Below are 16,543 nucleotides of genomic sequence, written 5' to 3' on the forward strand. Positions count from 1 at the left end.
AACTGGAGCAAACCTAAAAAATTGGAGCAAAATAAATAATGCCCTTTTTGAAGGTATATGAAGAAGAGAACGATTAGTCCCTTCTGTGACCTGGAAGAGTGATCTTGAAGACTCTTTTTGATAAGATAGTGTGGGTTTGGGAGGAAGGTAGATATTATGTTTATGCAGTAACCAGCTGGAGAATCATACTGGAGCATAGGCAAATGCTTCAAACCATCAGACAAAGGGAAAGGCTTTTTTGTACTGCCTCCGGTGGAGAAAGCTGCTATATCTAAAAAGTGTAGAGACATCTGAGTTCTTTGCCTACAGCAAACTGGTAGGAAAAGATGAAGACTTAGGCTCAGAAGGAAAGGGAGAGAGCTCTGTTTTTCTCTTTTGGCTGGGTTTATAAGATCCTCAGTGTTGCAATGGAAGAAATAAGGTATTGATCTAATAATGCAATATGCTGTCATAGCCCAGGATACCATGGCATGAACAGGTCTTTCATCTTTGACAAGACAATCCCTGTGAAAGGATCAACCCCCAAGAATAAATTTGGGCATATATATTGCAGTCTTACTAGATTCTTTAGTTTTTCTGCTATGAAGAATGTAAAATAATTGTAGAATCAATCCTACTGAAAATACCCACTACTACCGTGAGTTGAGTGATGGCAACACCATTTAATACTATCTTTTTTTCTTCTCTCTCCTTCTGTCCCCATCAGACAAAGACACTTCACTGAGAAATGGGCTGCTGGTATTCTTTTTCCTGATCCTCCCACTCCTTGTAGCTGCTGCTCTGGCATTTGCAAAGAGGGACAAGCTGAAGCGATGGTTTAGAAGATTGATGTCACGCTGTCATTCGTAAGTATATTCCCCTCTTTACCTTCGTTTCTGCCCTTTTGAAGTAATCCATAGACACTTCTTTACACAAGCCAGTTCCAAAGTGTGGAGACATATTTTAGTCCAAAGACAAGAAGCAAATATCTCTGCATCAAGTGAAGCATGTAGCTTATCCCAGCTAATGACACAGAAAATAACCACATTTTATATGGAGGGCTCCGAGAACTTTCTTTTTACCTTTATACTTGTTGCCATGCATTCGTGATGGGTTTTATATTTTTTGGGTCCCATCTTTGGTACAAAGTGACAAAATAAAGCTGATATAGTCCTAAACAGAAAAAGGATTATGTTGTTGCTTCGATATGTAGCATATACTATCCTCCTGAGATTTGATATTTGCTACAATAGTCCTCTGAATCCATCTAGCAAGTAAGTGTTTGGATTCATAGCCTGCTTAGTCATGCTAAAAAGGTTATATTCTCACAGTCCATATCTGTTGAATTTCAGGTCCTTTCAGTCACCACCTCCTAGAGCAGAAGCTGAACCCAGAGACTACCAACCCAGGGGCTTTTCACATGGCATGCCTTATGGTTCAAGAAGTGTACCCATGGTAGGAATGATCTGCTTTCCACTACTTCGTTTGTTCTCAGTCTCTAAAGTAACAAATGAAGATGGTTTATTTTTGCACTAATAAAAGCTTAAAAGCTACTTAGCTTTCAATTCTGTGAATGGGGTTTTTTTCTTTGCTAAGAAGGAAAGAGCAGAATTATTCCCTAAGAGGGGAAAAAATCCCTCAGATCTCCACTGTTAAGTACTGTACCCTGCTCTTCTTCGGGCTATGCTTGGCTTGGTGAGCAGTTCACCTGCTTTCTAACCACTTTACCAGAACACTGGAAATCCCTGCACCACCTGAGAAAATGGGCAATCATTGCCAGCTCTCTAGCCCCACTCCTTTGCAGAGCAGTCTGTGTATGGATGTAGTAACTAGTGAAAGCACAACTATAGACCAAATCAAGCGCTTGCTTTTGATCAGCCCTTCTATTTTTTCTTCCAAAATACAGTACTTTCCAAACTGCTGTTGCTTCCCTCTACTGAGGGTCTTGGAAGGAAAAAGCAACTGTGGCATTTCCACATCTGTTTGCAAGTGGTCTTAAATGTCACTTAACTAGTGAAGCAGGCATTATTTCAATTCCTTAAGTGCAAATTTGTGAACGGTCTTGCTGCGTTTGCTTCTCAGGACATGGAACCCAATGCATTTCCTGTGCCATCCTACCCAGTTAACCAGCATCCTCAGCAGGCTTACCACCAGTCTTACTACCCATCTCCACACTACCAGGCACCACAGCCACAGAAGCTGCCTGCAAGGTTTGTTGAGTTATTGCAAATAACTTACTTGTAGTTGTTTTGATGTATATAGATTGTCATTGCCTTCATCTTTATAAGCAGCAGGGTATTTCATCATATATTATATGCAAGCAGGACTGATCTTGTATTGACAGGATATTTTTTCCCCTCATTTAATACTTTGGAACTAAAATGCTATTTCCTGTAGCATGCATGTTGAACACTGTCATGGCTGCATTTTGATTAAACAGGTTTCAGAATGCTGTTCAGGGGCCAGATTAGTCCTGCATACAGGTGAATAAAGTGCCTCTCAAAATGTGCAGCTTTAAAAGCTTTAAAATCCCTGCCGCCATACCCCAAAATAATTCTCTCATATCTCTGATTTTGAACATTATTGTCAATTCCAGGATTATTTCGCATTAACTACTTATCTTAAACAGCCAGTTTTCCTTTGCTTTTTATTTTATTTCTCAATTGTATTTCTAAAATCTTAATGCCTTTGCCTTAAGATGCATGCTTATCCAAAAGTATAAGGTGTATCAACAGGTACTGCGTTAAAATAGTTCATGTTGATCGGAAATTTATGGGAATTTTTAAACTGTTTTGGGAAAAGTTGTGTGCAAGTGAAAACCAGTGGGATTCTCTGAGGTCTTGAGGCAGTGGAAAGCAGAGTCTGGATGCAGGATGTTAGAAATGAGTGCTCGTTGTGGAAGCTGAGGTCGCTAGAAGCGGTGTACGTGGCAAGGGGGGAGTCTGAGAGTGGCCTTAGGGAGCGCTAGTGCAAAGCAAGAGGAAGAGGGAGCAGTTTCCAGACGTGAATATTAGATGTAGTCATCTGGACTCATGATGGCTTCTCTGTCCCTCTTGTAGGCCGCCTCCTCCGCAACAGAAATGTGTACCTCAGGGACCTCCTCCATCACAGCAAAAATGTTTACCTCAGGGACAGTATTTTCCTTCTCGACCTGCACCTTTGCCTCCCAAATAGCTTTGGCTTCTTTGGGGCCTTCACATGAGCTGACCTGTTCACTGAAACAAAGCTGAAATGGTATTTATCCTCCTTGCATTGAGTGGCCCATGGTAATCCCAGAAAGCCTTCCTTCTGCAGCCTTGGATAAGGCAAATGAGATATTGAAACACGGAATGTAAAACTTTAAACTAAATACCTCTACCAAAGCTACAGGAACTGAATACATCAAACCCGTTGTTAGATCTGTCCGAGTATTGTGGCTTTGTAAACTGCAGCAGGGCTGTCCAGCTGGAAGTGGATCAGTCTGCAGTTAAATAATCCTTAAAGTACAGCACTTGGGAGTTGCTTGTGGTTTCCCCATTTCTGCGATGAGCCCTAATAATGAAATTGTCCGATTTGTTGTCGTCTTTCTAAATGTGCAGTGAAGAACTGAAGTAATACATACCATTGTCAAAACAAGAAAATCTGGCCAATTTATTTAAACTTGCTTTGTATGGACTGGAAAGTGTTATCCATTTAAACATAAATGGCACAAGTGAAATAAGGTATCAGTGTACTTTTTCAGAGGAAGATAAATATATTGTAAACATGTTTATGCATGTGTATATGTTTATTGATGTGTAATAATGCACTCAAATTCTTACTTTCATGCTGACTGACACTAAGCTGTACTATATGGACGTGAAGTTTAATTTAATGGTTTTAAATTAGTAATTGTAAGTTGCTAAATGAGAAACCTGTACTAATTTCCACTAACATCATGAATGGGCAATAAAAATAAAGGTACGAGAAAACATGGCCATATTTTGGTTTAAAAAAGTGGCATGCTTTTTGGCTTTAATTTGGGTTTAAAGACTATGAATGACAGTCCCTACAGAAGCAAAAAATACATGTTTCCTTAGACCACTCGAGCTTCTATGAGCACTTTAAATAGGAACCTGTCGATTAATGCAAACTTTTCACTTAATCTTTGAATCTTTTTAGTGTCAGTCAGGATGTTTACATAGGCTAACTTGCAGTAGATTGGACTGCCATCAGTTTCTGCACCACTGACTAAATCAGGTTTTAATATTGTTTCTGAAAATGAGTGTTTTAGCCTCTGGTGTGCTGGCTGAGGAGAGGAGGTTTGGTTAACCACGGTACCCTGTACCGTAGCTAGGAACGGGATGATGGTGGCCGCGAGCAGAAGTCTGTTAGACAAACTTGCCGAAAGCGAAGTAAGTGTTGAAAGAAGGCTTAGCTGTTTCACTTTGTGCTAGCCACTGAATACAAACTCGCTCTGTAAATTCCCCCATAGTATTGCCAAAAAAAGTTTCCTGTGTATATACCTATATAAATATATATATATATATATATAGTGTTTGCATTTGCAGTAATAAAATACTTGAACTCCTGTGGTTTCCCATAAAGTTAGACTAAGATTTATAACACTGTTAAAATACATGAAACTTCACCTAAAATATCACGAGATTTCTATGTGGGGGTCTTCTGTAGATAGTCGCTTAGTTTTTGTCGTATTCTGCGCGGTTTGGGCTGGCTGTGGCTGCTCAGCTTTGCTATCGAACGAGGCAGGTGCCTGTTCATGTCTCTCCAAGCAGTTCGCGACATGAACGGCCGCGTCGGAGGGTGGGGAGGAGCGAAGGGAATCCAATAATGAAGTAATCCAAGCGAAAGATGGACTTAGCGGTATTTAAAGCTGTCTGTGTGAATTAAAACTGTGCTGAAAATGGTGCCTTCTAATAGATAAGAGTTTTTATACCTTGAGCATGCGTGTTAGCAATATTTGCAGGGCAGTGGTCTGAGGCAACAAACATGCAGGTTTTAGAGCTGATTTTGTGGAAAGGAAATAGCTCAAATTTTAAATGTGTTGAATATTGAAGATAACTACTGATTTTCTTTTTTTAAGTGTACATTTATCCCTGTCACCCGACTAGATTTGAACAAATTGGAAGCTTTTGTGTGTGTCTGATACTCGTTTAAAACCTTTGCACTCCAGACAATGTACGTCCGCCTGTTTTCTGTAACCTCCCCGGGCTCAGAGCCGCGTGTCACTTTTGTAACGTCGGGGTTACGACGAAGGGCTTTTCACCGAACCCGTTTGTAAGAAATAAACGAGCAATAAAGAGGCCGGTTTTGTACAAACGCGCTCTGGGCTGGTGCTTGCGGGGGGGGGGGGGGGGGGGGCGCGGGCCGTTAGCGGCCGCCCCGGGACTCGAACCGGCGGCGGGGGCGATGGGGCCGCGGCGGGCGCTGCTGGCGGCGCTGCTGGCGGCGCTGCGTGAGTGGCGGCGGGGCCGGGGGTGCGGGCGGGACCGGGGGCCTCGCCCCCAGCGGCCTCCCGGGGGCTGCTGCTGCTCCTGCCCCTGCCCCGGGGGCTGCTCCTGCCCCTGCCCCGGCGCGGAGGCTGCCCGTGTCCCGCGCGGCCCCCGCGGTGCATCCGGCCCCTGCAGGGAGCGGGTTCAGCTGCTGACGGCGTCGCGCGCTTCTCTTTCCCGTCTCCAGGTTCACAAGTGCTGTCGCAGATCACAGTTCCACAGAGACTGCCCTCAAACACAACCGGAGAGGCGGTACTTCAGAAATCAAATTGTTTCACACCTGTATTTGTAGGTGGGAGTGGAGATACATATATATATTTGCAGGAAGCTGTCCTGCCTAGCACAGGACGTGGGGGGTGCCGGGGGGGGCACGTGCTGGCACCTTAACAGGAGCTGTCAGCCCTGCGTGGCCAGCACAGCGGACACTGCGCCTTTCCGTTGAAGGAGCCCCGAGCATTTGCTCGTTGAGCTCCTGTAGTTTCCCCCTGCGCGTCGTGCCTCGCCCTGTGAGCGTGCTTTTCTGAGGACGGCGTTCCTAACTCTCCCTTTCTCCGCCTCCCTGCGTGCGCTAGGACACAGTGTCCTATGTCATCGCGATAGAGGGGAGGCCGTACACCGTCCGCCTGAAGCAGCAGTAAGTGTGGCGTTGGTTCTCCTGCTCTGCCGGCTGCTGCGCGGCTCTCGGCCCGCCCGGCTGCCGGGTGTCCGGGCCGGCCCTGCTCCGCGGAGCCGTTTGGCTCCATGGAGCAGCAGTTGGGAGCGCGCCCTGCTCGCGGGCACCTCTCCGGCTCTGTGGCGGGGGGGGGGGGCTTTGGGGGGGGGTGTTTGTGCCTGTGGCCCTGATGCGACTGTCGGCAGCGTTCTGATCTGCAGGATGCCCAGCCACCAGCAGTGCAACAGGGCAGGCTGCGGGACTTGCTTGGAAAGGTTTGTGTAGGAGATGCTATTTTCAGCGTTTCACAGTTGATCTTTTTTTTTTTTTTTTAGTCTCTTTCTATCTGACGATTTCAGGATTTACACGTACAACGAGAAGGGATCTTTGCACTTTGATTCATCCCATAAGAAGGTAAGCTGGGATTGCGTTGGGGTTCTTTGCATCCTAGGTGTTCCAGGGTAGTGCTGCTGTGCAGTGTGTGCAGGTGGGTTGTCTGGGCGACTGGGTGCAGAAGCGCATTTATGGCTGAATCAGGGACTGCTTTTCCTCTGTTTTTTGGTTTAGGGTGATTGCTACTACCGCGGGTATATCGAAGGCTTCCCCAGCTCGGCAGTGACTCTCAGTACCTGCTCGGGGCTCAGGTAACAGCCGCCGCCTCTCCCTTGCCGCGGTGCCCGCTGGCACGTGTGCGGCCGCGGGCCTTGGCCGCGAAGGAGCCGGTGGCACCCGGCGTGCGTCGCTTCTGCTCTGAGCGTCGCTCGTGGCCTCTCGCGGACCGCCGCGTGCGCCGGGGCAGATGCCCTTCCTGCCCGGGGAGGCCGCCGTCCTTGGGGAGGGACCGCGGCAGGGCGTCCGCGCGTCGTGGCTGCAGTACACCTGCACCGTTTCCCTTTGCAGGGGCTTGCTGCAGTTTGAGAACGTGAGCTACGGGATTGAGCCGCTGGTTTATTCGCCGGCATTTGAGCACTTTGTTTATCAGATGAGTAATGAGAACGCAGCGGGTTCCCTCTTTGCAAATGTCCATGCTGACAGAGGGAAAGACGAGGTGACGGCAGAGGACATGATCTTGGAGATCAGAGATCATGAAGTGAGTGCTTGCGTATTTTCCAGGTAGACCTGAGGCCGTGTGAGCATGTGCTGTTTGTCTGGTGTGAGCTCCAGGAGGACGGAGATGAGAGGCGGGCTTGTAGGAGCGCAAGTGCCTGTGAAGAGTGTGCAGGGTTGTATTTTGTGTTTCCCAGTGCCTACGGAGAGGCGTTTCTGAGAGCTGCCCGTGTTTTTGTTGGATTTGTAAACGTGGCAGTCTTTCTCCTTCTGCTTGTCAAAGAGTTGAGCGGTAATGCGTTGTGTACTTGGGGCAGTTGTTCTTGTGGCTGTCAGAGGGCCTGGGCTTTCCTATTAGCAAGAAGTAAATGTTGTTATTGACAGACTGCATATTATGTTCTGATACAGGCCTTTCACAATCTGCTCTGAAAACAAAATGAGATGATGATGATGCTTTGTGGAGGTTTCAGTGTCTTTTAGTTATCAGAAAATTTAGGATGAGTTTTAAATTTATGCTGGTTTGAAGACATCATCTATGTATTGCTTTTGAGTGGGATATTTATTTGTCTAGCAAACCTCAGGAGTAAGAGGGCTAGAATGTAGAAATAAATAGCAACAAATACCATTTTTGTTTGCAGCCACTATCAGCTGCAGCAAAGTCTCCCAGATACGTAGAAGTGTATGTAGTCTTGGACAAGGCTTTGGTAAGTCACTGCCAGTCATTTTCCTTATATTTTCTTTACTTCTTAAAGCGTTAAAAAATGGTGCCATTTCCCAGCTTTTATATTTATTTGATTTCCCATTTGAAAATGTATTTGTATTGCAGATTTTGAAGAAAGAGTATGAAAATAAGTAGCTCACATTTACATGAGGAGGTTTTGGCAATCATTTCAACATTGTCTTCCTTCATCATTATAAACAACTTGTCCATTTTAATGTCCTTTTGTGTTATTTTTCAGTACAACTATATGGGTTCAGACAGGAATGTTGTAACACAGAGGATAATCCAGGTTTTTGGTTTTGCCAACAGCGTAAGTTTTACTGTCTGCTTTGTTTTATAGTAAAATTATGGTTTTTTTCATGTGAGTCATGGTCACCTGTTCCCTAGTGGCTTTCAATTTCAGGAGGAGGTTGTTTGAACCAAATTTCAAGTCTTGGCTCTTGATGGTCTGGTTTATGATGTCTAGGCATCTTAGCTTCTCCGCAGCCAGGTCTAGGCTTGATAAAAGGTGGTCTGGGGATTTAATCGCAGTGTCCCTAATACAAAGGCATTGCTTAACAATTGCAACTATACACTCTTTTAAGGCTGTAATGGAAGTAGTTATGTGGTCCATGCGAGAGTTATGGTTAGCCAGTTGTGGTCAGTCTTGAACTCCTCAGAATTAAGTATTAAAGAAAGTACTGTTAGTAGAGTGGGATAGGAATTTGCAGGATGCAGGACGCTAGCCACTGCCACTGATTTCAGCTTTGAATGATTGCATTTGCAGTGCGATTATGCCGGGACAGTGGAGTAAGCTGTCCTGCATTTATAGCTTGTAAAGTGTGTCCTGGGGAGCTTTTCTGTGGAGCTGCAGATCTGCTATGATGTACATCATGCAGATGTACCAAACCATTGACTACAGTGAGCACATTGCCTTAGGAGATCTGATGTCCGAGCTTTTTGAAGCTTTCCGGATTGTTCCCTTTTCAGTGCAGCAGATCTTATCTCATGCAGCAGCTATATAAATAACCTCTTCCCATTTAGTTACTTTTAATTAACTTCTCTTCCTGTTCTTCCCCTTCACACCATCAGCCACACACCTTTAAAAACTGTCCTGGTGCTGTTATGGTGCTTACTTAATCATGCAGGTATTGGTGCATGCATCGATAATCTATTTATGAAAACAACAAAATCTTCCTATGAACTTGCTAGGCTTTGCTCCTTGTGCCGCTTGGGATATTTTATATAATTCTAGTTCTTTTCATTTTGTTTCATCATGCAGATGTCATACAGTGACTGCCAATTGATATATTTTTTTTCTACTTTGTTGTTTATTCAGTTGTAATTCTGCTCCATGTGAGAGACATTTGAGCAGTCATTTCTTTGGTTACGTTTTCAGATGTTTAATCCTCTTAACGTGACAATTGTGCTGTCCTCCCTGGAGTTCTGGATAGATGAGAATAAAATTCCAACCACAAGGGAAGCAGATGAAATTCTACAGCAATTCTTACAGTGGAAACAGTCGTACCTTGTTCTGCGGCCATACGACATAGCTTATTTATTTGTGTAAGATATAAGTTTCTTTAGTAATTAAAGCTACTTGGTAGAAATCACTTAAACTGACATAAGTTGAACAACAAAAATTCCAACAAAAAATGGGTGGTTTAGTGAGCTAAAAAAAGTGGGCTGCTGCCGGCAGCTCCGGCGGAGCCGCTTCCTCGGGGGTCAGCGGGCTGGAGAGGGGCAGAGTCGGGGGGTGCGGGCCTGGGGCCTCGCTCACCCCAGGCTTCGCGGCTGCGATGGCTGGTGAAAACGCTTGTGTTTTAGTTACAGGGATCGAGCGAGGTACGTGGGTGCAGCGATCCCGGGACGGGCGTGTGAGCGAGAGGCTTCTGGCGGAGTGGCCGTGGTACGGCGTCGTGTGCGTGTGCGCGGGGAGCTCCGAGGCACGCCGGCCGCGTGCCGGCAAGGGCGTCCGGAGGCGCAGGCAGTGGGTCTCCGGGGCGGGAGCAGCCCCGGCGGCGTTCAGCGCTGCCGCCTGCGCGAGGAGGGCGATGGGGCGGCAACGCTCTGCTCCCTCTTCCCTCTAGTACCAGAGGGCTGTGACCCTGGAGTCGTTTTCCATCATCCTGGCGCAGCTGCTGGGGCTGAGCCTGGGAATGACCTATGACGGGTCCCGGGACTGCCGGTGTCCCGGCTCCGTCTGTGTGATGAACTCCAACGCGCTGTGAGTCTTTCGTATTCTCTGTCTGTCTGCGACGTTGGCTTTTTGCTGTTGAGGCTCTAGTTGCCAGGTGTAGAAGTGTTAGAACATAAACAAGAATAACGTAATAATAATAATAATCAATTCATTTTAGACGTTTCGGTGGGGTGAAAGCTTTTAGTAGCTGCAGCATTGGAGACTTTGAAAACTTTCTCAAGCAAAACAGAGGAGACTGCCTTTTCAACAGGCCCCATTTGAGTGGACCGTCCTACAGGACAGCTGCCGTCTGCGGCAACGGCGTTGTGGAACATGGAGAGCAGTGCGACTGCGGGTCGGTAGAGGTTAGTACTACAAGAATTATGGCTAAATGTGTAAAATTGTACTCTTCTGACATTTAGAATAATGAACCCTCGAGGACACAACTGGAGTGCAAGCCAGACCAAGAAAGATTTGTGTCTGTTTTTAGATTGTTCCTATGACAGCATCAATGTGATTGCAGCTTTGTCCTCTGCCTTCTTGTGGATGTTGCTTGAGTTTCATATTTTGGGAATAAGAAGGGAGAGGAGAACCTTTGAAAGGGGGTAGCTCTAGGAGAAGGAAAATCTAGAATAACATGAATCTGTAATGTGTCCTCAGGATTGTCTGACAGATGATTGCTGTACTACAGATTGTCAGTTTAAGCCTGGAGTGAAATGTACCTCTGGATTATGTTGTGATAGATGTCAGGTAAGGCATGTTTTTATAATTATCAGAAGATCATTATTAATTTTCGGAGAAATATTACATTCCCATGCTTAAGGATGGAGACAGCCTTTCTGTTGGGGTATGCAAGCAGTCATTCTTGAAAGACTGGTAGAAGGAGTCTGGTGATCATGTTAGGCATGGGAAGCTGAAGCACAGGAAAACTCAGCATCGTGTGCAGACTCTGGGAAGTCTGTTGGAGGGCTGGATACAATTGGAGCGGTTCCTGGGGTAGGGCTTTCCAGCTCAAGTCCCTAAAATCCCAGAGGGGGAAATTCCCAGGGGAAGACTGTGAACGTCACCCCAGTGTGCGTATGGTGACCTGAGAGCTGAGGACCTCGGAGATGGTCCACAGGCACCGGGGATGCATCTCCGACAGCGTCGGGAGGGCCTGCGGGGGCTTGAGAGGGGACCACGCTGGGGTGTGCGTGAGACAGGTATGTGAGGGCCGAGAGAGGAGCACTGGCAGGCGTGCGGGTGTCAGGAGTGGCGAGCGGGGTGCGCGAGGTGCAGCGGCTCTGCCGTTCTGTAGCGCTGGCACAGCTCTGTGCTCCCTCTGCGTAATCATCCGAGGCTCTGGAAAATTGCGCTGTTAAAGCATTACGGGTGCCATCCATCGCCTTGACAGACCACAGATCTCTCACTCGTACCTCTCTCACCAGTTTAAACAGAAGAATACCAAGTGCCGGACCCTCGCCGATGCGCAGTGCGACCTCGCAGAGTACTGCAACGGGACGTCTGCGGCCTGTCCCTCCGACCTGTATGTTCAGGACGGGTACAGGTGTGAGCGCGGCACTGGTTACTGCTACCATGGACGCTGCCGGTCTGCTGACCTACAGTGCCAGAGACTCTACGGGAAAGGTAACAGAGGCAGTTTTGTTCTCAGTGGTACTATCACCCAGTTTCAGAAGATGTTACAGTAAAACAATACTTAGCTTGCATCCTAAATCTCTAGCTCTCAAAAGGCAGGTTAGCTTCATTCTCTTTTTAGTCCAGTTTCTGTGCTAACGAGGTTTTGCGGTTAGTCTGTTAACTCATTTCTGACACTTCCCCAATAAGCCTTAACCTGATTTCAAGCAATTGTTGAATCAGGAGGGAGATTTTTAGGGATTGCACTTGAATATGAGATGAATAACTGGGTGCAGTGCTCCATACAAGGCCGAGCAAGACTTGTGTCTTGTGTTCCTGCTTCTCACGCGTGAGTTAGGGGGCAGGAAGGACAGTGGAGGTTGTAGAGGGTTTTATGGGACAAGTTGTGTGGCAGCTCCTCTGCTCACAAGGAGAGGAGGAGGGGTGGAGTGGGGCATCAGGAAAATGCAGGACACAGCTTTAGAAAAGCATTTCAAGCTGAATTTTGAGTCTGCTTAATGTGCGCTCGAGTAGCGCGTAGCTCCCCCAATTTTTCAGAAATAACCAGAAAACCAAAAAATATCACAAATTTAATGCTTGTGAGCTAATTTAATCAGTGAGCTAGTCTATTATTTACTAATCCTATATTTCTGGAGTTCAGGACCGTTGGGTGTTTGGGGTTGGCAATCCTGGGACAGGTGTTAGGTTTCCTCTAATCAGTGAACCACTTCTATGTTCTACTGTGAACAGGATGAAAATTTAGAGAAGTTATTAGATGCCATAATGTATACTTTGTGTTCCTTTAAGTTATAATCAGTATTACTGCTAAACTTGCAGGCTCAAGAAATGCTCCTGTGATATGTTATGAGGAGGTCAATAGTCAGCGGGATAGATTTGGACACTGTGGTTTCAGTGCCCGGCAAGACTATAAAATCTGTGCTTGGAGGTATGTTTTAAGGGAATGACAGTTACTGTGTTGAAAATGCTTATTTAATTTGAAATTTACAGAAGAGGAAAATACTTAGACTCTATATTTGGTAGTAATATTCATGAAGCAATAATTAGACAGTTATATGTGTGTTCTCCTTGTTAGCAGTATAGCATCTCTCCTTATTTCACAGATCACATCTCTTCCATTCCCAGACCTGCTTATTTTTTCTTATCATGCAGCACTCCGTATTTTTATTGTGTTGTTTAATTTTTCTAGTGTTTCATCATATAGCATGTAAATGTGTGTGTATGTGTAGATAGGCAGATAAAACATATATCCTTTGCAAATCAATTTTATAGGAATCTCAGGTGTGGAAAGTTAATCTGCACATATCCGTATCGCGTTCCACTTGCAACAACTACTGCTGCTGTTATTTATGCTCAAGTACGAGAACATTTATGTGTATCTTTGGATTATGTGAGCGTATCTGCAAGGCTAAGTGCTCTTCTGGTTGAGCCAGGTACAAAGTGTGGTTCCGGAAAGGTAAGAAAACATTTTATAACCATTTAAAATATCAGATACAAATTTTAAATTTTAACTAGATTTTAGAAATATTTACTCCTTTGCAGTATAGTTGAAGAGTACTCAGTATTTATGAACACTTCTACAATATATAGTATCATTACATTAAATTTTCAGTGTGGTATAAGCATTAGACACAATGTAACCCCAGCACGGTAAATGTATCTTTTTATGAGCAGTGGAGATTTTTCCAAAAAATCATGTTTTCACTCCTTTTTAGGACATATCTGCTGAGTATTCAGGAGGTACAGCAATGCTGAACTGGGGTCGTTCTGTTTTTTTCTTTTTATTTAGGTTTGTATAAACAACACTTGCCATCCACATTCAGTCCTGGGATATGATTGCAACAGTGAAGTAAAATGTCATGGCCACGGAGTAAGTAACACTAGCGGTATTGCTAATATTGCTGAAGAAGGCAGGTACTTTTGTCATCAAGACTTGCTGCGTGTTGCATACATTATAGACTAATACTTGCTATGCAAAATCATGCCATTGTCAGCTACTACACTGAATAAAACCATTTAAAGTATTGGTCCCAAAACCAATACCAAAATTAGAATGTGAGATTTTGATTGCCAAAGCTGAGAATTTGTTGATTGGTTTATTTGGACTAGGAAGGGGAAAAAAAAGAAAAGAAAATTGAAGGAACGTAGAACCGCAGGCAACTGCAGTCAGTGTAGATAAAAAACGTGAAGTGGCTGTAGAGAGCAAGAGGAGACATTGCAATGTAATGTACAGAAAAGAAGGCAAGAACTCCAGCTTTCTACTTTGCTGTCTGGAGTCTGTATAGCCCTTGTAAGTTATTCCTGTTTTCTGTTCATCAAACAGAAGTGCGCACTCGTTTCACCGAAGGCTTATGCTCTGTGCTTGTTCAGTATCTTAGGACTGTAGAGGCTGCACTCTATAGTTTGTTTCTTTGATCCGCTTTCTAAATTGCCAGACTGCTGATTAGCGCACGCAGCTTTGTCCTAACTTGTATCAGTGAGTGAGAGCGATGCCTGTCCAGACAGAAGAGAAGGGGCAGCAGGAAAGCTGTAATCCTAGTGAAGCCTTAATAGTCCTTATTTATTGTACAAAATTAAGGGCAAGGTGGAAACCTTCACCATTTACCACTGGGCTTTTTAGGTGTGTAATAATAGGAAAAATTGCCACTGTGATCCTGGCTGGAAGCCTCCAGACTGCAGCACTGAGGGCTCTTCCTTGGGAGGGAGCATTGACAGCGGGATCCAGATGACAGATGTCGGTCAGTACCCAGAGCAGAGGCGGTAAAGCAGACAGCAGTGTCCCTGACACACACAGGGCTCCCGCGTAACTGAGGAAGGGATGGTTGTAAACAGCTCAGGTAACCTTAGCAAAGGATACGCGGAAACCTGGGATGTGTGTGATTATGAACTGTGACTCTGAACTATGTGACCAGATTTTTTAGTAGTGTAATATATGTGGCAGTCATTATCTGTCAGGCTTAGAAAGCGCAATGCTAGGTGCAGCTTGCTGTCGTTGCAGTAAGGTATTTAGCGGCTGCTAATTGTCCCGGGCGTCATGCTGGGTGGTGGCGGAGGGGGACGAGGTCCCGACTGTGGCACGTGCAGCGGGCCGTGCCGGCGGCGCAGGTGTAGCAGGCAGGGGCGGTGGCGGCCGCCGGCTTCGGGATCCCTGGCGCGGGCGGGTGTGTGGGCAGAGCGGGCGGTCTCAGCCCCGCGTCCCTCCTTGCCAGGCTTCTCCTTGCGACGAGCCCTGGAGGACACCGCGCAGACCTGGCTGCTGCTGGGCTTCTCCCTCCTCCTGCCCACCCTGGCCGGGGGCACCGTCCTCGTCCTCAAGTGGAAGGAGCTCGGCCGGCTCTGCAGGCTGGAGCCCCCGCCCGCTGACGAGTAAGTTGGCTGTTTCCCACGAAATTCACCAAACCCTTCCCTGACCTGACGGGCCACAGAGCCCTTCCCGTGGAAAGGCGAGGGGCGCCTGGGAGGACGGAGGAGCCCTGGGGTGGGGGCCGAGGTGATTCCCGAGACGGGGGCTGAGGTGGTCCCCGAGGCCGAGGTGGTCCCAGGGCTGAGGTGATCTCTGAGGCTGAGGTCATCTCTGAGGCTGAGGTGATTCCCGAGACGGGGGCTGAGGTGATTTTGGGGCCGACGTGATTTTGGGGCCGAGGTGACTGCTGCGTCAGGGGGCTGAGGTGGTCCCCAGGGCCGAGGTGATTCCCGAGCCTGAGGTGCTTTTGGGGCTGAGGTGATCTCTGAGGCTGAGGTGATTCCCGAGAAGGGGGCTGAAATGATCCCTGGGGCTGAGGTGACCCCCGGGGCCGGGCCGGGCCGGGCCGCCCGTCTGACGGCGCCGCCCCGTCCCTCCTGCCGCAGCTCCGCCGCCGAGGAGGGCAGCGCCGCTACCGAGGAGTCGGGGCCGGAGGAGGAGCCGGAGCCGGAGCCGGGGCCGGTGCCGGTGCCGGGCGGGCGCCGCGGGCAATAAAGGCGTTGGGCGGAGCCGCGCGTCGGCGCCTCTGTGGGGGGCGGGGGGCGCTCGCGCGGGCGGCCGTTACCGGGGCGGGGACACGGCATGGGGCCGCGCCTGGCGCTGCTGGCGGCGCTGCTGGCCGCGCCGCGTGAGTGAGAGCGGGGCCGCCGCGGCCTGCCGCCCCCGCGGCCCGGGGAGAGCCCGCTCCCCCCACAGCGACCCCCTTCCCGGGGGGAGCCCGCTCCCCCCACAGCGACCCCCTTCCCGGGGAGAGCCCGCTCCGCCCCACACCGACCCCCCTCCCGGGGAGACGTCCCTCTGTCCCACACCAACCCTCCGTCCTGGGGAGAGCCCTCAGCCCCCCACGCCAGCCCCCCATCCTGGGGGCAGCCCTCGGCACCCCGCCTTGCCCTGACCCCCACTGACCCCCCTGGCTCCCTCGTGCTGGTCGGACACCCCAGGCCGTCCCCAGCTGCCCCGTGTCACCCGCCCCCCTCGGGCCTGGCCCCTGCCAGTGCTGCCCCAGAGGGACAGCTGGCCCCGTGCGGATCTCATCCTGGGGGCTGACATTGCCCCCGGAAACGCGTCGCGCCCCGGGAGCTGGCAGGCACGTGTCCTTCAGCCCTGCGCCCCGCTTCAGAGCTGCTGCTTGCTCACATCTCCTGCAGCCCGACTTGGCAGCACTTCCCTGCTCTGCTTTCTCCTTGAGGTTTCTTCCCCAGCAGCGCGGACAGCTGCTGCTGCTCCCAGCCTCTGTTTTGCTCTTTCAAGAGCGATCTGGACGAGGGTGACTCCAGCGAAGGGCAGCCAAGGCCTCAGAGAGCAGGTTTCCTGATTGCAGTACCTGTCTATCGCACAGCTCACTTTGGGCCAGGAGGGAGTTGTTCCTCTTGGTGTCTTGGCAGAGGTGCTTGATGGCTATTTTGTCCTCCGACTGTGG

The 16,543-nt window shown here is 48.3% G+C and overlaps 2 protein-coding genes across 3 annotated transcripts in view; both read left to right on the forward strand.

Annotated features, from left to right (window-relative positions):
- ADAM9 (ADAM metallopeptidase domain 9) overlaps positions 1 to 5,277 on the forward strand; it is a 33,321-nt gene extending 28,044 nt beyond the window's left edge. For both annotated transcript variants that reach the window (XM_064497700.1, XM_064497701.1), the window contains exons 19-22: positions 707 to 845; positions 1,332 to 1,434; positions 2,062 to 2,189; positions 3,039 to 5,277. In XM_064497700.1, coding sequence (XP_064353770.1) covers positions 707 to 845; positions 1,332 to 1,434; positions 2,062 to 2,189; positions 3,039 to 3,153 — 485 coding nt within the window. In that variant the 3' untranslated portion in view covers positions 3,154 to 5,277. The remainder of the gene's footprint in view (positions 1 to 706; positions 846 to 1,331; positions 1,435 to 2,061; positions 2,190 to 3,038) is intronic.
- Positions 5,278 to 6,894: 1,617 nt separating this feature from the next.
- LOC112991607 (disintegrin and metalloproteinase domain-containing protein 32) lies at positions 6,895 to 15,855 on the forward strand. Its single transcript, XM_064497702.1, has 15 exons — positions 6,895 to 7,192; positions 7,788 to 7,853; positions 8,109 to 8,180; positions 9,249 to 9,415; positions 9,677 to 9,758; positions 9,940 to 10,076; positions 10,207 to 10,393; positions 10,689 to 10,778; positions 11,456 to 11,654; positions 12,480 to 12,588; positions 12,933 to 13,116; positions 13,450 to 13,530; positions 14,281 to 14,398; positions 14,870 to 15,026; positions 15,510 to 15,855. The coding sequence occupies exons 1-15, from the start codon at positions 6,902 to 6,904 to the stop codon at positions 15,616 to 15,618; spliced, it is 2,049 nt and encodes a 682-aa protein (XP_064353772.1). The 5' UTR covers positions 6,895 to 6,901; the 3' UTR covers positions 15,619 to 15,855.
- Positions 15,856 to 16,543: the final 688 nt, after the last annotated feature.

This window comes from Dromaius novaehollandiae, chromosome 26, assembly GCF_036370855.1.
Source record: "Dromaius novaehollandiae isolate bDroNov1 chromosome 26, bDroNov1.hap1, whole genome shotgun sequence".
NCBI classification, from domain to species: Eukaryota; Metazoa; Chordata; class Aves; order Casuariiformes; family Dromaiidae; genus Dromaius; species Dromaius novaehollandiae.